We start from the raw sequence: 24399 nt of genomic DNA, 5'->3' as shown, positions 1-24399 counted from the left end.
TACTAGAAATGTCAATCAATTTGGAAACCGTGTTTTTCCTTATTGTTCAGGTGGTGAATGCATCCCCTGCACATTAGGTTTCTAGACCACTATTCGGGGCACATTTGCACATTGCATTTAATATATTGAATTGTTTTTTTTTATATGTGTATTATGTTTGTTACTATTTACTGTGAATTTAAAACCCAGCAGGGGCAGCTTAAAAAATGAAATATGTTTAAATAAATTGAACTATGTTTATTGTGACTAGCACCTTCATTCCTTCCTTTGTTGACTTAAGGTACCAGTCCATGTTCACCTTTCACAGTCTATAGTTGGCTTGGCAATCCCAGAATTACTATTCTGAAGTTTTCTTTGTGGCAGGATTTGAATGGGCAATAAAAGCAAACATGTTTCAAGGGTCCACTGTAGCACATCTCAATCGTAACAAACATCCAACCACTACTTTTATTAATACATTTTTCCTTCACATACTTAATCCTTCCTCCTTCTGATACAGTAGAATTTACCTGACCTATGACATACTTCGGCTGGAACAAAAACCATCCTTGCTCGTACCCTGCCACACCTCTTTTTGAGTCACCATTTTTTTTATCTGTATCCTGTTTCTCACACGGTTTCACCCCTTGCCTTATTCTTCCTCTACAGGGTATGGTCTGTAAACCCCTCAGCAAGGGCACAATACTCCAACTTGCAGAAAAGCCTTAGTGCTTTTAAACCGCTACATGGTGATGCAACATGCGTAGAACCTATGCCAATATCCCATACTTGGTAGCTTGGTACTGTGGGAGTCCCTACTTCATAGTTTTTAGAGGATAATTAATGGACCACATATCTAATTCACATAAAGCAGTGATGGACACACTGCTTCTGTACCCCGTGTGTGAAGAAATAGAGAAGGCCTTGCACACAGGCCCGGTAAGGAACTCCGGGTATACTATTTCAATATAGATGCATGATTAATTGCCATCTGGCAAGGGGGTGAAAACCCTGACTTTTTTGATTTTCATTAAATATAATGTTGCAGCTAATTCCATCTCTGAAAAGGAAATCTGCTAATGACATTTCGCTTTCATAAACTCCATGGTAAAAGCATATTGTCTACTTGTGCTATGCTATATCAGCATCGTGATTTGCAGCACTTGGTTTACCAGTGGCACAGAGCAGGATCAGAAGTCACAGGTGCCCTCTGACAAATGCAGTGACATCCAAGTCCCTGAAGCATAGGGGCTGTATTTAAGACATGCGCCCAGGTTTCAAAAACTGCATAATTCTGGAGATCATGCCCTGGTGGCACACTAAATAAAGTGGCCAGCAACTCTCAGATTTAGACTAACCACATTACATTGATTTTGGACTTGTGTCAACCCCATCAGCACAGTTCAGTTGTGGAAGGATTATGTGTAGTCCTTCCAGACAAGGCCCCACTCTGTCCACTGACAGGACTTTAGCCTTGGGGCAATGCTTCTCTTTGTTCTTTTGTGAGGGCAGGTAACATACTTTACCGCAAGGACAGATACTCCACAGCACGCTGGCCTGGGAACAGAAACTAAGAAGCACACTCATATACAGAGAGCCAAGCCTCACACCTGTGGGCTGCATTTCTAAATGCCTTTATCCTTAGAGAATAGGGAAGGGGGCGGCATTTGAGAAGTCAGGGGAACTATGTTCAGAGGAAGGAGACTTCGTCAATTTTGAATCTCTGTGCCTCCCTTTCTCTTTCCTGTCCCTTCCACATCCTCTGGAGCAAAGCACCATAGGTGTGACATCAGAAGGGCAAAGTCCACTAATTTCAAGGGCAGTGGTTGGACAACTAAAGCAGGCTACATTGAGTCCAATAACCTGGTGGTGTTTGCCTATAAACGAAGGTGACTCCCATCACATCTTTGAATCTTCTGGCAACTTTGTATGATCACTTGAGAAGATTTTCGTTGGCCCTGCTGAGAGGGTAGTCCTTTCTAAAGTCCTCCAGTTGTAAAGTTAAGGAAGGCGTTCCAAAGGCAGAGGCAAGCTGTGTGCCCTACTATCCCCAGGGACCAGTCAACTCTACCCTTTGGTGTCCATTGTTCTCTGAACCGCCATCAGCTGTTTGACTCCGTCACCGCTGCAACAGCAAAAGCAAGTCATTGCCTCGGCTTGAACCACAAAGTACTGCTGCCTTGCTCGAGCCACCATCCAAAACACCAGCTTCATCACTGCCGCTCCTGTAAGTCGATTGACCCAACCATGGTGTTCCCTTAACAGTGACATCCAAGCCTCCACATAGAATCCACTTGCCTGCGCATCCTGTTACCAGCTCACCGCTGTAGAAATGCGACTGCCCGATCCACACAGCACAAGTAGACTATTAGAGACCACAAGCTTGCCACTGGGCTATCCCGAATGCTGCATCCTCAACCCGTGCTGACACTGCGATTGATGCACAGAAGCCTGGTGCAATGCCAGAACCATCAAGATATTTGCATAGGAACTCTTGACCGATATCAGCCACCCAGTCCATCTTTGGGTCCTAGAGACTGGGTATGCCATTTGAATCCCTTTTTGCAACCCTGAGAATTATACTTTTGAACACTGTGGTCTTTTGATTGTGTTTCTCCCCATCTCTCATCACCCACAGTGCTGCATCTATTCTGTCTGTGCATATTCTGTGTTTCATCAACACAGGTGCGGTTTTTCACACTGTTTTCTGGTTAGCTAGTATAGTACATGATGTGTCTGATTAAAGTGTATATTCTTATAGAACCTTGATGGGCACATTCCTTTATTTTGGACTGTTATAATTCGCTATTCAGGTTGCTACTGAACCACATTCACACACCTCTTAAGAGAATAGCCTTCCTTCAACCAACATTATCACAAGAGGCGAAGGAGGTATATTGCTTGACTGTGCCCGTTTTACCTTTAGGATTGTGTTGGCCGCGCTTGGGTTGTAGATGTGTGAGGGCTGAGTGGGTGTTTTAGCCTCTACTCATCTTTGTACTCCTGCAGGGTATTTGTCACAAGATGGATATACATTACAATAATTTGATAAGACTACTCTCAAGTAAGAGACCACACTTTTCTCAGATCTAACATTAGTCAATTTTGTCCCGCATCAAGTTGCTAAGCTGATTTCACTCTTGAAGAATCAATAGGAGCCCTTCTTTCCCTCAATCTTCCCTTTTTGTGTTCTCTGCTTTCATCTTTATGTGGCTTTATGCTTAGGGCCTTTCTATCTGGCAGCTTAGACCCCCAATTGATCCTCCTAGCGTACTGGGGGAGACATTTATAAAAAGAAAACTTCCGGTGAAGAAGCCTGCACACACCAATGGCACGCTTGAGCACATCTCGAGTGATCACACAGCCATCCACTGTATAATTCTATTATCACAAAATCACTGGACTAGAAGCTGCTCTCACTGAAAAAGTTTACTCCCTTGCTTTTCACTCTACATTTGCTTGATCCACTACCAAGGGGTACAGACAGATACACCTAGTACCAGAATCATACGCCCTCCCATGCAACCCCCTTATACCTTCCAATTTATGTGTCTGTTCATTCCTATTCTACTCAAAATTCTGTTATCCTCACTCTGTTTTCTTTTACACCAAAGACTGGATCACCCTAGGCGGGTGGCCAAAAATCACCACTCTCTGGAAAAGCTTTGGCACTGTTAGGCTACTACGGTGTAGATGGGCACAGTGTACACGTTCTTTTGACATCCCCAACATCAACTGCTCATTACAGGCACCGATATTGAGAATCATATATTTTTAATTATATCACATTTTCTTTATCAACAACAACAAAAAGCTAGCTATGAAGGATGCAAACACCTTTCTATTCAAATGTTTTTCCAATTCAGCAAAGGAAGAAAAAGCAAAGAAAAGCAGGCCTGTGTTTGCACATGATTTACGAGTAAGGGCACCAACTAAAGCAGAAGGTTTGATGAACTGAAGAATTACCATGTTAGGTCGCTGGTAAATCAGCACTTTCTCTGGCTTGTGATGAACCATGTCCAAGGCTCTCTCAAGAAGGGGTATGTACTCTACTCTCCTCCCAGGCTCCAATCCAAAAGTAGCTGTCACAACAAGTTTGGCCTGAAATAAAGACAGTTTGTTTAAATTAACAATGGGCTTGGCATGTCTTGAAATTCCTGTACAACAACCCACCCCGGTCTGCCCTTGGATCTCCCCCTGTTTTCAGACTCTGTCCTCATTACAAAAAATGGGTTTAGAAAGGTGCTGCATACAAAACACACATGTATTATGTGTAAACAAGCCATATTAATAAAACAGAAATGCAGTAATACAATCCAATGCAGGGTTGGAAGATCTCAAACACGCGATTCCGCTTGCCTGGGGAGGGTGGAAACATAAAAGCACAAGATTCTGAAATGAAATCATAAGAAAGGTTCACGCTTAGTCTTTACACGATGGTGACTATGTCAGCCTGCATCACGAGGAGCAATTCAGGGAGAATGATAAATGCTCCTAATGTACAGGTATAAATACACACCATGCATAGAGACATGAGAAGATTTGCTTAAAAGGGGAAAATGTCTTAAAGGGGAACACAGGGTTTATTGCTAGAATTCAAATGATGCCTCATGAGCTCTAACAACATTGCTTCTGTGCACTTTAGAACATCTCCACTGTCCAAGACCATTTTTTAAGACTGAGATCTTTTTACAACCCGGTTGTCACAGGTGTTAGGCAGAAACCTGTACAGTTCCCTCTGGGACCACTGCAAAGGATTTAGGACTACAGGTGTTTGGCAGTAAACCCACTTGTTAGCAGTCTGTACCACACAGATTCCCTTGGTAGCTGTGGCTGAGCAGTCAGACTTCCCTCAAGAAGAGTTAGGCAGTATGTGGAGTATACAAAATAGGGCAATTTACACAGTAGAACAAGCAAACACGGAACAGAGCTTTGGTGTAAAGATATATAGTTATTTATTTATAAAGACACATCTATGGAAAACACACTGGCACTAATACGGCAAACAACTTCAATCACAATTACTATAAGTAAATCAATCCCCCTAACAATAGTTCAACAAGTCTAGGTTTCACGGCACCACTTATTTGTAGACAGAGGTGAATGCTTTAACCTAGATGGCACTCTAATATTCGTTAGGACGGGAGAGAAAAGGCAGGGTATGAAATCAACTCGGTACCAACACTTTTTCGAACAAATGCAAGGCAAGTAAGGCAGGATCTACTGTAGATCGCAAAGTTCAGAGGCCAGGCCCACTCGGAGAGAGGCAAGGCGATATGTCCCAAAAAGTATTACAGTGGAAATGCACTTCGAGTCTTTGTCGCAAATTGTTATAGAAAGATTGGACCAGTTCAGAACAGAAAATTAAGAAGGCTTGGAGGCGACCCAATGGAGAGGCGAGGATTAAGACACCTCACGCTAACCGTCAAAAAGGGAAGCCAGGCGGACATGATACCTTGTATGTGGAGAGACAGCTCCGGCGGGGGCAGTTGTTCCTGGTGGTGGATGCAAGTCGGGGCTTTGCCAAGAGAAGAGATGCTCTCGTCGTCAAAGGAAAGTTGAAGATCGTTGCACCACCAGGGAAGAGACCAGCCGTGAGTGCTCCATCACAAGGCACCACCTTTTGGTCGCGGTACAGGGTTAGTGGCTATCCGGTTGACGGGGTGCTCAGCACGGGCAATTCGACCACTGCGCCCTGGAACGAAGAAAAAGCAAAGGGGACTGGTTGTTCCCACCAGTCAGGGGAAGAAGACTCTCCAGCCGGGAGATCTCCTCTGTCGCTGGGAAGTGGTAAGTCGGTTCAGCAGGGCTCCACCGGAGGTGTCGTCGTTGCAGGTCGGCTCAGCTTTACCCTCATCGGATTCTTAGGTCCTGTGGCGACTTCTGAAGATCCAGTCCCAAAAGCCCTGCTTTTATGCAGAAAACCCCCATTCATTCAGCCTAGCTGTCAGTCAAAACACGCTAAGTAGTGAGCGGGGTAGCTCAGTCCAGGGTGCCTAAACCCCCTCCCGCACCCCCTGTGGTACCCAGACAGAATGGCACCACTTTGGAGGGCCTCTGTGCAGAAGCCCGCCAAAAGTGGAACGAAGGGCTCAACCTTTGGTTTAGGAGTCACAGAGACGAACACAGACAACATTTTCAAAAACCGAGTTCTGGCAGAAAATACCAACCGATAGATTTATTTAAGATAAATAAACCGGTGGTATGTTAGAGATTAACGAGAAAGAGTATTAACCTCCAACAATGGGAAGAATCCCATAGAGTTATATTCGGGGTCGAATATAACGAGTAGTTTCCACTGCCACCAGCCAAAACTCGACGAGGGGGGACGGGACAGTGCCCCCTCGAATAACAGACCCAGGAGTAATCGAATTACCCCTACTAGTACGTCAACAATAGGATGGTTTGTACTAGTTCTGTTAGTAAATTTATGTCTAGTAAAGCCAATGGTGACTTTACATGCCCTGGGAGACAGTAGTCAGTCCCAGGGTATGGAGTCTATGGTGGGGATCCTCTAGGACACCCCACTGTTACGCACGGAGGGTGCGGTGTAACACACATAGTAAAACATATGAGACCCTATGGAGTAAAAGACCCCATAGCCCATAGAACACATTGACATTCAAAGGAATTACCAACATTCATGTCCAAGAGTGGGAGAAAAAGAGTCTCACTCTTGGCAGGATGGAAAAAAACAAACTCCAGAAATCCAGCAAAGCTGCTGGGGGACTCACTAGGTTAGGAAATTCAGCCTAAACAGAGAATTCTCCCTAACAACAGGGAAAGGAATACATCGAACATACATACGATGGCACAGATTTGGCACTGTAACATAAACAATGCATTGTTCCTTTCCTGTTTAAAAGTAGACAAAAGGCATTGCACAAAATGATGAAAAAGATATTTGCTCCACTTTTTTTGCCTGATGCAAAACATATTTAAATTAAAAAGTAGGTGGATGGTATCAGATCAACTTATATCATTGCGGTCCTTTTTGTCAGTCTGCTATTTTCGTCAGGTTTGCTATCTCTACCGAAATAAATTATTTTCAACAATGGCCAGACACAGAGAAGTCTAGTCAAATAAAGCTTTATTGTGGGTAGTTACAAACTTGGCACATGTAATGTTATAAGGTTCAACAACAACAACAGGATGGCTTCTCCCTGGTTACAAAAGTCGTTAGTTTTGCTCATCTTTTCCAGTTTCCCTTCCTGGAGAAGGAATTTGTTTGCAGTCACTCACAGTGTTGGGGGTTTCAATGCGTCCTTGTCTCCTGGTTCTGCAGTTTAAGGGTTTTCTGCGTCTCGCCCTAGAAGCAGTGGAAGGTCCCTCCTAGAGATCTTGGGGCACATGTGTCCCAGAACACTGGGCCTCACAAGTGGTAGAAGCTGGAGCTAAATAAGGGCTGGACAAACTCCAGAGCTTCCACCAGGGAACCTGTAACCGGCCCTTCTCCATTCTAACTAGTGTGCCACCTCCCGGTGGCAGGGTCCTGGCTTTGTTCCCCAAAACTCCAACCCCGTCTTCCTCCTTGTCGAGTTGCAATGGGTGTGTTCCTACTTCTGTCCTTGTCAGGCTTTATGCTTGCTGCCTCTAACTTCTGCTATTCAGCAATCTCTGTCCCTCCAATACCTTACCATCACTCACTTTCCAGTTCCTCCATCCTGCATCTGGAATATCACTTGGACTCTCTACTTTGACGATTGACCTAGCCTCCACCTTGAGGTTTTCTATCGCTCCATATAGCTTTCTCCCATCTTCTGTTTAGATTTCCTTACCACTTCCTCCATGAAGTTATTTCCACCCTCCTCTGTGGTCTTCTTTGATCCTCCCTCAGTCTATCTCCCTTCAGTCATCTTTCTACACACTGTTTTCAGGGTTTGCAGGGCTCAGCATTACCACAGACCGAGCCTACTTGACATTCAGTTGCCATCTTGGAATGCTCACATGTGGTGACAATGTTGCAGACCAGACTGCCCTTCTGCTGTGTCTGGGCACAAGGTAACAAATGAGTCAGCACTGGAGACACAATGCAGCCGATGATTTTTTAATTCCCACCAGGCTGGCAAATGGTTCTGGTCGTGAACCGCAAGTGGAATAGAGTATCAAATTAATGATGCTCAATTTGAACTAAATATCCTAATCTTCCCAGTCTGATTTATTCAGGATACAAAACTATATGATTAATATGTATATGTCACAAAGTGTCATGTTTGCATGCATTGTTCCCTTTTCCTGTTTGTTTTATGAATCACATATTTTTCAGATAAAAAGTTAAATTAAGAATACATGCATTTCTAAAAAATGTTGTCAGCGTGCACTTTTTGTATTCTAGTCACTCTCCGAGTAATTTGGCACACAACTGTCATCTGGTCGGAGTAATTCATTAGAAAAGCATCTAGTTGTGTAGTTTAAACTAATCTACCCAAATATCTAGCAAGAACACAGTCCTTAGGCTTTGTCTATGCATCAGATCGGTGCTGCCCTCTGTGGAATGGATACAGCCATGCTCTTCCCCATGGTGACTTCTTTGTTCATTCTCTGGGTGGGCCAAAGCCATACTAAGACCAGCACCGGTGGCATAATAATCCTGCCAGTTACACATTGCCTCTTTCCTGAAAGGGGCAGGCCTAGCATTGGGGTTGCTTCCAACGATAGTCCCCTGCCACAGAGCATAACGTCAAGAGGTTTGCATTTAAGGACTAATTGAGCAGTTTACATATTGCAAAGGGGGATTAAGGGGCCAATCTGTTGTTGGCATCCAAACATTATCACTGTATCTCAATGTCCATCTCTAGTCGTCCTTCTCCGGGCTCAGTCTTCCTCTTTCCCCACATGGTGGAATATAGTAGATCCTTGCACATAGCAAGAAAACACTTCTGAATAGTGCCAACCTCTGCCAAGTCCAATCACTCAATTGTATTTTACGTTCTGAATTGCCTCTTATGAAGTGGGCCTTATTGGCACTTATAAAGTATCGCTGGGAAAACTGCAAAACAATAAGGAAATTGGTTTTAGTAATTTATCACTGGATTTGAATGTATTTAAATGGTGCTAGCGTAGTACAACCGTGAAGTGAGGCGAATTAGGTATTAAATATTTTGCCGCATGTGTTTGTAGCTGATTTGTCTTACACAACTATGCTGCTGTTTCCCGCTCATGAATCTTGAGCATTTTATTTCTTTTTGATGCCGGATTTATGTTCATGTTTTAGATTTTAAATTATGTTAAATTTAAGTACTTTTATATATGTCAACAGGGATTTTCAATTGCACATGTTTTTATGGCCGTTTTGCCGAAATAAAACAATTTCAAACGGGGTTATTTTAATCACCTTTTTAATGTTGCATATGGGTTTATACCTTATGGAGCCATGATTCTATTGCACCAAATAATATATGCAGGAGGTGCTAAGATTAGAGCCTTAGTTTGCATACATGGGCATTTATGAATAGCTGCATACATCGTATGCGCCATCTGTAATGATATCACACAGCATGGTACAAACTAAACCTTCTGCAAAACTTCAAGCCCCTCCTAATACGCACCAGCTTCAGAACAAGCCCTGGTCCTATCGCACCTGGAAGGAGGAATTACCCTGCTCACCACTCTACCCAGCAAGACCGTAGCATCTATGAGAAGTTACCTTTGCGCTGCTGCCTGCATCATTAAATGTTACTGAATTGTTTTGGGTAAACCTGCAAGCATGCATAACCTCCAAAGCCAGATGAATCATGTACAAAGCTGTCTCACCATGCATGCCCCCACCTACCTGGTAAACAATGACAGTATCTGTGGCAGTGGGTTCCATGTGATCTGCTGGAAAACATTTACATCGAGGTAGATTTAATCGATTTTATTATTTTTTACTGGTAGATTGTTGCAAATATGTGGGGGACACCTGGCACAGCCTACCCATTTACCCACATACATTAGCTATTTGCCTAAAGCCACCCACACCACATACATATGGGCCAAAATAAAAAACTTTGATGAATTCTGCTTCGATTAAATCTCCTGTGGCAAAAACTCTTTATCCCAAGGCAGTGCCCGCATAAGCATGTGTTAGAACTTGGCCAAGTTAAAGCAGCTGAAATGAAATAAAGACAGTACCTGGAAATAAGTATTCTTGGTCTATTTCCCCATAAGGTGGCACCTCATTCTCACCAACATCAGACTGACCTCCAACCCCAATAAAATTAAGCGAAAAAATTCAGACGTGCAGCTTCAAGGAATAACTGTTTCAATTTCCCTAAGATAGAACAACTGACCTGACCCAGCCCAGTCTCCTGCATGATGGCCGCTCCTCAATTTCATACACTGAACCTCACATGCTTAAGCTTTAGAGAGCACTGCTATCCTCTTAAATCACATGTCCCGTATTGTACCTGGTTAGGCTATAGACAACAAAAATATCCTCCCGATTTGCACATAATACATGTATATGCTTTAACAGCAGAGCTAGACCCCTAAATGAAATGCTCTGCACTGTACAGAGTCAGACTGTTGACAGCACAGCTAGCTCACTAGATCACATTTCCTGCATTGTACATGGCCAGACAGACAATGGAAGCTAGACTGCACGTCCTGCTCCATATATGGTCAGACCTTAAGACATAGAACTCTCTCTCTAGAATGCATATATTCTATCTTACATGCTTAAGCTTTAGACAGCAAAGCCACCCCCCTTAAGAGCCCAGGAGAAATTAGAAAATGACCAGGCAATCAAAGGGTGAGCACATGGCCAAAGCGCAAGTCTTCTCATAGATTTTAGATCCAGTTCAAAACTATGCAACACAATTCTCTGTCATTGTTCCTCAGACAGAATACCAACTTGCATAAAAGTTGTAAATGCAAGACCACAATTCAGTAATCCCCACACTTACTGCAGAAAGACTTCATATCTGCTCTTAACCTCTCTTTTGTAGTGCAAACAGATGTTAATGGATGAGGTGGTACCTTCCTGGCTGTAGGAGATGACTTGTGGTGACCAGCACACACCTTTTCCACATATAATTAATTAAAGTTCCTCCTTAACATGGGAAGAACATCCCTTGAAATCTGGATGAACAAAAGATGTCCGATTTTGTCCTGGTTCTCTTATTGAGCGGTGGCAGAAAGCTTTGCCTGGACAATGCCCAAAGACTCTTACCTAACAAGTTGTCAGAGAGACTGCAAACACTAGATTTCACTGTTACTTGAATGGCCATTCAATCCTCCCCGCCCACCAACACTTTCTGTCACTGCCAGTATGCTGTTCTTCACCTTCCTGTAGCTGCCACATCCCCTTTAAGACAAAGTGCTGCACCTTCAAGGACTCATCCCTCTACCTTCTATTTTTCATCTCCTTTTTTCATTGCGAAATATGCCATGCAGCATCAATCGGATATCAAAATTCTGGTGCCTCAAAACCTGGTAAACTGTGGCCTTTGGGGCGACAGGAATGTCATTTTGGCCTCTGTGAGAAGTCTTTTAGGGTTTGTGGGTGACAGCAGAGTAGACCCTGGGACGAACAAGCAGGGATTCTGACACCTGCCCAGACTGCCTGCCAAACGCATACCTTCCCTGATGGGGCCGGATTCTCAGCTCACCAATGAGTACAGCACAGGAGCATGATAGAGTTAGGTTTGAGGTGTCTCTCAGCCTGCTAAGCAGCATGTAAGAATGGTGAAAAGGGTGACTGTGGCTCTCAAATTTGAAGATGCCCTTACTCTCAATCAAAGATTCCTGCCACCCGTAACCTTTAGAATTGAGTTGTGTTTCCATTCTGCCCCTTTCCCTCATCTGCTAACTTGCAGATGCGGCATTCATCTGCGACAGAGAGCTATCTTGGTTTTCTTCAGACTCTGTCCGGTGACTCCTTACTGGAGTGATTTGAAAATGTTTATGGACTCTACCTCCTGTGCCATTAATGAGGTAAGCAAGTCACTGGAGCTTGTTTGCCTCATGCATGCCTCTTATCTGGTTTTGGGTTCATATGAAAGCTTGGTCAAGTAACATCAACCCCATTATCCACAAAGCTGCAAGCCCGTGGGACGTAGCGAGGAATTGTAGATCCTCTTATGCCTCAAGTTTTATTGAATTGGTAGGTGGCTGCTGCATCTTGGACTACCCCATTGCCCTGTGACTGTCTCCTCTAGAGAAAATGGGGCTCTGAATTTCAGCCTGGACAGAATTTCATCAAAAACACAGCCTCTGACAACAAGAGGTGTGAGACTCTGGTGTAAGACTCGTATGTGAATCTGGTGCAAGTCAGCTCTGTTTAGAAAGCAATAAGAAACATTTGCATGGTAGCCCTAACATAGCACAGTGCACCACACCATGGTATAGCATGGACTGAATTGCAATGAAAACTCATACATACTGACCGTAAACAGAGAGCCTACTAATCTCTAATCCCTTGCCAATATTGACAGCTCAGTCGATAGCTCTTTGGTGCAGATCAATGGCACACACCAGCTCATATTATGAGAAGGCAAGCACAGGTTGTACAATGTCACTTAGAAAATACAAGAAATAAAATTGGAGCATTAAAGATGTTTTGTGGTGAATACTTGACAAGTTGAAGGGTATGGAATGTGCAAGTTCATGTTGCTCAAAGCAAGCTAATTGTACAAATCACCCAGCACAGGAAGCCAGTGTAACTTATTGGCATCCTTTTGCTATTTGAATCTCTGTCCAAAGGTGACAGGCTAGACACGTGTTCTCTAAAAGATTCTAGAGGTTTGGTCAGAGGAGGTGGTGTCTGATTGACATGTGACATCAAAGTCAGGTGCAGGCAATTTGTATACCTTTCATAGGGGAATTTAAAATAAGGGGCAGGTGGAGGAGAGAGCCATTAAAAAGGGAATAGCAGAGAGAAAAAAAAGGTCTCTTGGAGGATCTGACTGTGCTGACTATGATTGTTTGCTGGCCTTTCTGCATTCTGTGTGCGAGCCCGGGGTGAGAGAAGAGAAACCTGCTAGAGAGGAGGGTGTGTTGAGGGAGAACCTGCCGAGCTACGACCAAAGGCACACTGAAACAATGCTTTGCTGACATTGTTGGCAAAGCTTTAATCGCAGGGGAAGCATTACTATGAAATGTGCTTGTACTTATGCTTTAGCCTGAAGAATAGAATCGGTCATGATTGCAAAAGAGAAACAAGAGTTTGAGATGTATTTTTTCATTCAGGGTCAGGTTAAACTCATTAAATTGCACATGTTTTTTAATTATTCATAAACTCTAACTGTTTATGAAGTACCTGAAAAAAAATTAGATCAGCTTCGGTCTATTTATTGTGTGTTCTTGTTAATTTTGATGGCATGTACAGGGTACAAAGCTAAGCAGGCATTTTTACTACCGCCAATGGTAAAACACCAGACTCACCAAAACACTGAAGTGGGGAAAATCCAAAAGAACCCCTGTTACAGTCTTCAGGTGATCTGGTAAGTCTATGCAGAGTTTCTACACCAATGACATACCACCAATGAAATACCACTGTGGAAAATTGGGTCCTACGGCATACTAGGTCCAGTTTATAGCGTGTTGCTCATGATACACATATAAGAATAAGATCAGGTAGACCTGTGTGTGTTTGTTTCTTTAATATTCATCAATATGTATTAATATTTATTATGCACACCAGACCCAAGGGTATCAGGGCGCAAGCAATAAGAAGTCATGAAGCTTGGTAAACAGGTTACATGAATTACAATGTTATCAATAGGAAAGGAGAAAAGAAGCATCTAAGCTAACAGGTATTGGATAAAAGTCCATACAGTACATAATGTTCAGGAATAAACAGTTCTATATACAGTCAGATTCACAGTTATTTACAGGTGATGACAAGTTCTGTAGGTTTATTTATCATCATTCTCTAGGAGCCATCTAATCAAGCTTTGCCTAAATTTGGTGAAGGTTTGGTCCATTCTGAGTGTGGGAGGTAATGAGTTCCACAGTTGAGCTGCTTTGACGGGGAAGCTGGTGCCCCCAATGGTAGATGGTTTAAATCGAGGCACCTGAAGGCAGTTGGAATTGGCTAGTTTCATGGGTCTAGTGGAAGTTTTTTCTAGAGAACCTTTCTATTAGATATCGTGGCGCTTTATTATTTAAGCATTTGTGGATGAGGGATGCTGTTTTTAGTTGGATTTTCTTGTGTGTGGATAGCCAATTGTGCTTCCTTCTTGTTTCAGAAATATGTTCTTTCCTAGATATACTGAGGGCAGCTCTAAGGGCATTTTGTTGGAGTATCTGTATTTTGTTAATGTATTTATTGGCTCCGATATATAGGGCGTTACAGTAGTCTAATTTGGATAGGATAAGGGCTCTGGCTAGGATCATGCAACTATTGGAAGAGAGGAATTGTTTGCCAGCTCTAATTAATTTGCATGTGTATGCTGTTGAAGAGGCTAGAGTGTTTACCTGTTTAGTGAATGTTAGGGTGGAATCTAAGTGAAAACCTAGAGTTTTTACTTCATTGGCAACCTTTATAGAGTTTCCATCTATGATGAAAGATGAGTAGTCTGTGCCAAGTCTGGAGAGAAGGGATGCAGGTCCCAGGATGAGAAGCTCAGTTTTATCATCGTTCAGGCAGAGGCCTGACAGTGGCCATCCATGCCTGAACGATGCTGTAAATTCTATTCACCAGTGCTAATTACATGCTATAGTCCCCGGTAAGTGGTAGGAGGATCTGGGTATCATCTGAATAATTAGTGTAGGTGATACCCAGATGGTCCAATCCTCAAACGGGCTTGGTGAATATATTATACAGGGTTGGAGAGACACATGAACCCTGGGGCACCCCGCAAGTGATGGGGACAGGGTCTGCAGCTGCAGATGGCGAGAAGACCCTCAAAGTTTGATCGCTAAGGAAAGAGTGTATCCACACTATTGCCTGCCTGGAGAAGTGGGCAGCTGAATCCAAGTGGTTGCATAAGACAGTGTGATCCACTAAGTCGAAAGCCGCTGAGAGGTCAAGCAGGAGTAGTGCTAGTTTTCCGTTGTCTCTTAGTTTGTCTATTTGGGCTTTAAAATCAATGAGGGCTGTTTCTGTGCCATGTAGTGGCCGGAAACCAGATTGACGAGAGCCAATTTGGTACAATATATAAGAAAAAGTACATTTAGTACCTCATAAAAGTCAAGGAGGGCCCTTAAGGGCTATGTCGTACAAAGTTGATGTCTCAGTCATTATTCAACATATCGACCTGGTCACTGACCTGTTGTCCACTACAATATAGGACGGGACGTCTGAGAAACACCTTCTGATTTGGGGTGCTTTTTCATATTTTTTGCAGTGTTATTAATCACCTGAGAGTTTAAAACAGAGGACAAATCATGTTTACCTCTAGGAAATTCTCTGCTCTTTAACAGCGCTTGTGGATTGCAATTAAACATTAAAAAATGTTTCACTTACGTCTTATTGACGTGGTTGTTATTATTACTTCTGTTTCTAATGATGGTAAGTCATCTGGTTCTAAATTTCGTGACATACATACATTTGTATGACATAGCCCTTGCGGGACCTCCTTGACTTTTATGAGGTACTAAATGTATTTTTTTTTAATGTATTGTTTTTAGACCAGAGGATCTACCACTGGGGAATGGAATTGGTTTTCCCGTTAAATTCGATTTGTCCTGAAGATGGCCCAATATCTATATTGAGTGACAGCCCGTGAGAGGGAGCAGTACATGTAATGAGGGCCGAAACACATGTTGACCGTTTATGGAACTGAAAATGTTACGTTTCCTTTTTCTCAATTACATAACCAAATAATTGTTGTGGCATTAAGGAAAAGTTAAATTAAGTTACCCCATGAAAAAGTGAAATTGTTGTATACAAGTGGCATATTTAAAGATGAATTGTATGCTGAAAAGCTTTTCAAATTGTGTTTTTTGAAAAAAATTAAATAAAATAAATTGTTTGAAATATATTAGGTTTGTGTCATAAAGGAGTGCCCAAAAGGCCAAAGGTGGTCAATCTACATAAAATATAGTAGAGTGTGTCTTCACCTACCAGTTGTACCAAAAGGGACTTCTAGAGAGGGGTAGTGGATCTGTCTCCCTGTTCTTTACAGTGGTGCTAGGCCTGTAGTTGGTTGGTATGGAGGGGTATAGCGTTTGCTTCTTAAGGAGTGAGAGTTCCCAAGATTCCTTATGGTTACTTGGTATGGTACCGGATGTAAAGGAAGCATTAATCAGTTTGGTAATGAAAGGTGCTAGATCCCTAGTGGCATCCTTGGTAAATTGTGCTGGGCATTGGTCACCTTTGCAGTTAGATGGTTTCAGACCCAGTATAACTTTCTCAATCTCTGCAATGGAGACTTTGGAGAAATGAAATTGGATGACATGTTGGTTTTAGGTGGTGCTTTTGTGTTGGAGGGTGTCGTAGATGCTAGTAACGCTTTCTTTTGTGCTATTTTATTCTGAAGGTTAGAGACTATATTGGCTAGAGCATGCTGGATATCAGAGCACCATGTTTTATCTTTGACACAGTTGTCTTGGGGTGTGATAGGAGTTTCAAGTTCTTTCAAGATAGTGAAGAGCTCCTTCATACTAGAATTCGCTTGGTAATTCTGTTATTATATGTTTCTTGTTTAGCCAAGAGGATATCCTTCTTACATTGGGATGAGATATTACCTAACTTCACATTTTCTTTTGACAGGTCTTAACTTTTTCAAACGAGGAGTAAACCAATTGTTAAGCTGGCATTTAGGTTTACTGTTTCTGAGTTTTAACGGGGCGATAATATCAACAGTTGTGTTCATAACTTTGTTGTATTCTTCAACTAGAAGGCTAGGATCCATGTGGTCAGCTAAAGAATTGAGGATAGGCAAAATATGAGGGAGTATTTTGTCTACTGTGATGTTTTTCTTATTTATAGTTAGCGATGTAGGGGCAACAGGTGACTGTAGGGTAGGTCTTTTAGTTGGTAGTGTGAAGGATATCAGGTGATGATCCGTCCAAAAGCGGGGTGAGATGGAGGTGATTGAGATATTGCTTTATGATCTGCAACCCTAGAATTCTCCCTTTATTGTGAGTTGGTTTGTTTACTCTCTGTGAGAAGCCGAGTTCTGTCAGGATATTTGCCGCTGCAGTAGCCTGTTGGTCGTTAGGGTCATTAAAACCCAAATTGAAATCTCCTAATAATAAGGTTTGGGAGGTGTTCTTTAAGTTTTCGGATAGAACAGTAGAGAGGTCTTCAATAAAGGTATTGATGGGGCCAGGGGGTCGATATATAAGGTAGATAGATATTCAGCGTTTGAGAATTGGCTGTGGGTATTTTAATAGACATAGCTTCACATGATTTAATATTAGGTGAGGATGAAATTCTCATGGAGAGATTAGTTTTAGCAATAATAGCTAGACCACCGCCTCGAGCTTGGCCTCTATAAGCTCTGAGGATAGTGTAGTCATTTGGTATGGCTAAGGTCAGTGCAGGGCCTGCTGCCTCGTGGAGCCAGGATTCTGTAATGGCGATAGTCTTCTGTTAAGATGGCTTCAGCTATTTCTGTGCCATGAGCGACTAAATATCTAGCATTTATTAGGGCTCCTTTAAGATTAGGTGTGGGCATGTGAGGGGTGGTGCGGTTTGGTGCAGGTGGGCAGTTGTGAGTCCTAATTCTTTTTGAATGTGACTTGTTATTGCTACTGTTAGTAATAAGGCTAGACTTTAATGGGTATTTGTGGGATACTTTCCCTTGGAGGTTTAGAGCTAACCTCATATCTGATAAGTGGTTCAAATATTCTAGTCAACCGTGACCGTAGTCTGGAGTTTCTAAGTACAGTGTTGCAAGGGGTTGTTTAGAAGGAGAAGTTAAGCTTGTTCATAATTAGTTTAGGATGCAGGGTATGGATGTCCAGAACGTCTGTTATTCTAGTGGGCATAGGCATTGTGGTAAGGACCATTAGTTTAAGTAGAATGCCCAGGTAGACTAGATTGGGCAGGGTGGGGTACATAATGTATGATTGTATAGTACAATGTACAGATGGGGCAGATCAGAAGTACGGTATTAGTGTACAGTCATTGGTCTAGCAGTCCATACAGCAATAAGTAGAAATGGCAGAACATGCAGAATCTAATGTGGCACTAGTGAAGTATGCAGGTCTAATCCATGCAGCACATACAAGTGGCAGTGTATTCAGAGAATACATAGGGCATGTGTAACAGAGGCAACTAGCGCAATTTACATATCATGTAGAAATGGGGAAGGAAGTCTGGGTCTGTATGGCCTGGCACTTCATACGATTTCTAGCAGCATATTGGAGGCAGTGTTCAGGGCTAACATGGTTGAGCGGGTGTTGTGTATGCAGAAATAAGTTAGGGCAATTGCATGGATATGGGATCGGGCTAGGGCAAATAGTAGTAAACATTTAGTCATGGGTGCATACAGGTACAGAGCAGGGCTCGACTGCTTGTAGAAAACAGGTAACGTTTGAGCAATAATATAATGCGCACATGATATAAAGAAGCATAAAATTGCAAGGAAGGGTGGATGGTTAGTTAATTCCTGGGGTTCGGGAGTGACGCACTGTAATGAGTACAGAAGTTGGTTAGTGCTGCAAGGCAGGAACATATAGACAGGCGTAGTGGATGCATAGGCAATGAGGTGGTGCTATTACATGCTATTTAAACAATACAAATGATATGCAGTATGATGTGTAGGCAGTATGAGGGCACTATGACATACTATTAGGCAGTATGGTTGGCATTTGGTACAGAACAGAGCATAACAACGTGTAGTCTGTATGTGCTTACCACATGTCTTGCCTTATTTATGTTCCTTGGATTGTGTTCCGGCTCACGCCTTCCGGCTCAGTGCAGGGAAGGAAGTGAAGGTCCCAGCCAATGGGAAGCGGTGTGCGTCCAAGCAGGTTGCTAGGCAACCGTTAAACAAAATAGCTCAGCGGCCATTTTAGGCAGCTCCTTGTGGAGGGGCTGGTACCAGAGGCGCCAAATGGGGATACATCAATAGAAAGGTGGCAAATTTGGTGGCAGATTTCTAGGACCTCATGTCCTGAAGCAGCAGTGGTCTGCTTACCCGGATGCCCTGGATCAGGGGATTCGATATGCCATCCGCAGAGATCCCACAGCTGCAGCAGGTCGGGGGCTGGGCTACTGCCCGCCCAGATGGAGGGTCGGGTCTCCTGTACTAGTGAGGGTGGAGGTAGGTGCTTGCCTTATTTATGTTCCTTGGATTGTGTGCCGGCTCACTCCTTCCTGCTCAGTGCAGGGAAGGATGATGTGGCATTTAATGACAGAGAGTACCTCTACTTCACCCTGCCATCTACTCCCTACTGATGACCAGCACTCTGTTGCTGCCTGAAGCTAGATTCATGCTCAATAAATATTCATTTTCAAAATAAATAAAAAACGAGCTTTACCCAGCACATCATACACCAATCCGGCATGCTCTGTCTCTCATACTCTGTCTCTTTGCACACTCTTCTCTTTCTGTACTCTCTCTCTCTGTCTCACAGTGAAATATCATGCAGCCTGGGGGGCTTCTGCTTCTATGGTTAAAAGTAGAACGTGGGCAATAGCTACAGAGACATACCAGGGGCTGGGGGACATGCCTGGCATAAAGAGACAATCGTTGTCATTGCATGTGTCCTGCAGAAATGTCACCATTACGCTAAGGGAGCATTGTCTGTATGAGGGGAGGTTGCAAATAGTCTATGTGGGGTTTATGGGGTTCTGATAGACTTGGATGGGGACCAGAGGTGCAGATTTCAGTCTCTGTTGCTGGGTGTGTGGTTATCTATATTTATTTTAATTATTGGAGTTTGTACCCACTCTATCAAATGCAAAGGTTCTGCAGTACTAAACAGTAGCCAGAATGCAAAATGGAACATTGCTTTGGTGCTGACAAAAAAAAAAAAAAACAGATCTTTGGTGTTAATCAGAGCTCCAAGAAGGAAGGACATTTTTAGAGAAAAGATGTGTATTCTCTGCATCTGCAAAACAAGCTATTAAAAGATTACGTTATTTAATGTTACTGACATTGGAAACTGCATCTTTTTAAAATGTTACAATGTTTATGTCTAATTATCACTTCCAGTTTATATTGTGGTCGAAATAAGAATATTCCACTTGTTTGATTGAGAAAAAGCACATTATCAGAATCTAAAATAGCCATATACATTTCCTGATTAAAGGTTATCGTTCAAAGAGTCACCTTAGTTACACTGATAGTGTCCCGTCCCCTTCTCCTTTCCATAAGGGGTATTTCGAAAAAGTTAGACAAATGAAGGTTGCTGGATGGCTTTCAAAAAATCTATGAACATTTTTTGTAACATAAGAATGGTGACATATCTTTAAATCTCTGAGAACATAATGCACAATAGTGTGGTATTTTCATTTTTCTCAAAGTGTTTCTTTAAATTCTTTGTAGCCAGGAACCATAGGTGCTAATTTGGACAGCTTCAGGATCTGGATGCAGGGATACAATGACTTCTACATCGGTCACAAAATTGGGGTCAGAGCGCCGTCTTCTAGTTTCAAAAAGTTCTCAACAGAGCCCAAAGTTTAGGAGAGGAGTGGCTTAGAGGGTGAACCGGTTCTCAGACTAAGGATGGCTGTGTGCATGCCCAGTGCCCAATGCACACACATCTTTATAAGGGTATATATCTCATATAGGAACTATACATGATTATAACATACTTGTACTAAATGTAATGTAATAGTTGTGATGACAAAATTATTTCTTCCAAAAGCTCTTTTAAATGTTATAATATAAAAATAGTGTGTTCTTTGCACACAGATAACTGGGATGACCAATTACTTTTTAGGCCTGCTTACTAGAATGCAATGTACCATTTGTATGCACATATTTTAAAGTAGATTTATAAGGTGCCATCTATGAAAAAGACATTTTGTGGCATTACAAGATATATTTCACCTTCAAAACTCTAGACTTTTAGTTATATTAAACGTGGAATCAAAATCAAATGTGGCTTAATGAAAATAAAAAATAGAACTATTCAATGTGTTACAATAAACAACTTTCCGGCTACATTGGTTTATATAAGTCTTTGAAGAGTTCATATTTTCCAGTACATATAATGCAATGTAGTTTCTGACTAACCACTGAAACTCTTTGTTTCCTGTTCTTGAGTTAAACTAAACTATATTTAACAATGCCAGTATTCACACTTGACCTTGGACCCAGAGTCCAATTTCAGATTAGTATTTGACTTGAACTCGTTAAACAGAATATTTTCTATTTTATTTTATTTTTATTGGTAATTAACAGAGGGCCACCATGAACAACCTACTCACTCAATGGCAACAAGGACATTGCATCAGAAGGGGTGTTGAAGAAATGGTAGCTAGGACATGGCAGAGGGTGAAAGCAAGAATAAAACTAATTCCCAGATAGGTAAAGGCTACATTTTCAAATCAATTTGTTAAAAGTAGAGAAGTGCAAAACCAGATAACAGTTCATTCTGAAACCTTAAACACAAATGTAGTCATTTTACACTGACAGGTGGATTAAGGTAAAGAGGTTGTTTTTTCCAGCAGTCTTTATATGAGCTGTTCCTGAATTGTGCAGGGTCTTCAATGTTTTGTGAAGTCCAGTGTTTGTGTGTTACACAAGCAAAGCCTTGTGGTGATTCAATTTGAGGTATTTCTTGGAGATTCATTTCAAGGATTTCTCCAGTGGAAGTACTGAGCATCCATGGGGAGCATAGTGGGCAGATAAATTCATGAGATTTTTCGATACTTTCTATCAAATTCCTTAATGGGTTAGAAAGAAAGCTTTGTGAACGATCCTTTGCTCCATGAGTAGGCAACATTGTGTTTTTAATATAGGACTAATGCAGTCCTGCGCTTGCATCTGGTGTGGTGCCTTTTTCAGTATAAATTGTAGTTTTGGGGTTTTCATGGGGAATCCTAGGTACAAATCATTACCGTAGTCAACTATTGAGAGGAGAAGAGTGCTGTTCTGTGCTCCATAATTATGTTGTGCCTCATAAAATCTGCCCAATGGATATAGTAATTCTATGTGGTCTATTGTTCGAGCTCTTCCACTCATGAAGGAGAAAATAACTGTATTTTATTAGAAATCTCCAGCATGTGTATGCTTTGTAAGAAAGTCATGGTTGCAACAATAAAGACAGACACAAGTGATCACAGTTCAAGAGTATTTATTAAACTGTAAATGCAGGTTGGAAAATGTCTAACCTAAACCTAAATTTAAGATGGGAGCAAGCTACAACCATCAAATAATGAAAAGAGAGTGCTGGTGGCTTCTTGTCAAATAAAAAGAGCCTATACTAAGAAAAACCTATTTCCAATCCTTACGCTAAATACAAACAAAGAGTGTGGGGAAAAAGTTCACAGGCAATAAGGTGTTGTTCACAAATAATAAGTCAGAATGCGGCAGTCAGGGTCTCCCTTCCCCACGTTTTGAGCACGGGACAAGATGGGACCCCGGAGCACAGTACACACTCAAACTTTCCCAGCACGAGCCAACAGATCCGCATTCAGCTATCAGAGCCTTCGGTGGCCAAGTCTCTTTTCTACAAAATGTCTCCTGCCTCCAAGGAACTGAGGTTTCCAAAAATAAGAAAACTAAAGTTCTGTTCTGCTTGCATGTTGGGCGATGCTTTTTAACCCCTGGATCCCCTTCTTTTGGGCTCAGATCCACAAGAAGTTCTTAACAATATTAGGTCCTTTGGTATATAAGCTTCTCGCTTCAGAGGATCTGATGGGCTCAAAACAACAAACAAAAGGCCAACTAAAGTTACAAAGTCTGATTGTCTCGGCTTATAACTGGGTGATAGCTCTTCACCCCTGGGTCCCCCTCTTCTGGGCTCAGATCCCTCTCGAATATCAGCCTCCCTCCGTCGGGTTCACTCTGGCATGTATTCAATAGACTATCGCAATCTTCTCTATTTCATTATTGAATTGGTGGGTGCTGGCTTTTCACCCTTGGATCCCCCTCTTCCGGGCTCAAACCCTTCTCGACGGTTAGCCTCCCTCCGCTGGGTTCACTACGGCTTTCAACACCATCTCATCTGTGACATTCACGAATCTTAATGTTTTTTTTAAACAGTTCACTGTGGACATCTCTCGGTCGGGTTCCTTCTTGTCAACACACTATTCATTGGGACTTCAGGCTTCGCCCCCTCTTTATTAGCATCCCTCCATCGGGTTAACTCTAACCAACTTTGCCAATCATATAATTGCTTGAATAGTTCTTACAATGCGGGATTCGCTTCCCTTATCTTCACAATTATCTGTTGGTTAAAGGCTTTCGACTGTACAGAGGATTTTACTAGACCCCTGTATGAACACTTTGAACCCCTCTTTGCCTTTCTCCCAAGGCCTTCTGGTAACGGTAGTTTCAACAAGAGGGTAATCGCCCAGAGATTCTCGAACGAGCACCAACGTGATGCCCGACTCCTCTATAGTGGGCTTTCCCCTTGCGTATCAACAGTTCTTTGTATTTTCTTTTATTAGCCTCTTGCTACTTTCGTTCAACAGAGTTCGGTTTCTTATCAGCTCTCCCCTCGACTCACCAGACCACTGACTGTCCACAATTGACAAAATTAAATTAAAAGTCACCTCCCTCACCCATAAATGCATAAACAAAGGAGCTCCACATTATCTAGCAAATAGAATTGTCACTAAACCTGGGACAAGAACAACCAGACTCTCCAATATGAATTGTCTTCTGACCCCCAGATTCAAATTCACTATAGTCAGAGGAAGTAGTTTCCAAGTTAAGGCAACCCAGCTCTGCAACTTCCATCCCCCCTCAGAGTAGAGCACTCATACCAAAAATTTCGTCACAACCTAATAAAGTGGTTCAAAGAAGCGGACTGCTAAACGGACCCCCGATAGCTTACGGAACTGATCCCATACCCTGCACACAATCCACCAGATCCGCTCTAGATTGCACTTGCTTGCTCTCAGTCTATAGTCTCGACCCCTTCTTGTAACTATACTGTAAACATTATATTGTAAATATGTTTATTGATGATATATAACTATACTGTAACTGTAAATGCATTTTTATGTACAATTAAACTGTGAGTAATATTATGCAATGCACGCTAATACCCTTGGGTCTGCCGCGCAATATAAGTAATAAAACAAACAAACAAAAAAAACAGCTGTGATGAACCGCTTGACTTTTCTGGTCTCTGCAGTCAAGGCCGGTACCATGGTGGCAAGCACCTCTCCCCGGCTTGGTTGCCAGTGGAGGAGGGCCCCGTGTACCATTGACATCTGCTGCAACACACGCTGGCCATTGTTCGCGGCCATACAATTCCTTCTGCAGAGATTTCACAGACCTTGGTCGGAAAGGGCAAGGTAGCTTCTTTCCTTGTCACCCTCTCGGTTCACGCCCTCTTTCTCCTACTCTTGAATTGCTGTGCTGAGTTAGCTCTCTCATTGTGTGGTCTGCCGTCCTCATATTGTGCTCTCGTACTCCA

At 42.5% G+C, this 24399-nt stretch overlaps 1 protein-coding gene across 1 annotated transcript in view; it reads right to left on the bottom strand.

Annotated features, from left to right (window-relative positions):
* ACSS3 (acyl-CoA synthetase short chain family member 3) overlaps positions 1–24399 on the bottom strand; it is a 1135158-nt gene that overhangs the window by 683291 nt on the left and 427468 nt on the right. Inside the window, exon 4 of the mRNA XM_069629310.1 lies at positions 3946–4080. Within this exon, the coding sequence (XP_069485411.1) occupies positions 3946–4080 (135 nt within the window). The remainder of the gene's footprint in view (positions 1–3945; positions 4081–24399) is intronic.

The sequence above is a fragment of the Ambystoma mexicanum genome, chromosome 12, assembly GCF_040938575.1.
Source record: "Ambystoma mexicanum isolate Mex_15411 chromosome 12, UKY_AmexF1_1, whole genome shotgun sequence".
Classification (NCBI taxonomy): Eukaryota; Metazoa; Chordata; class Amphibia; order Caudata; family Ambystomatidae; genus Ambystoma; species Ambystoma mexicanum.
The sequence above is the reverse complement of the archived record's forward strand: the minus strand, read 5'-3'. Positions and strand labels throughout refer to the sequence as shown.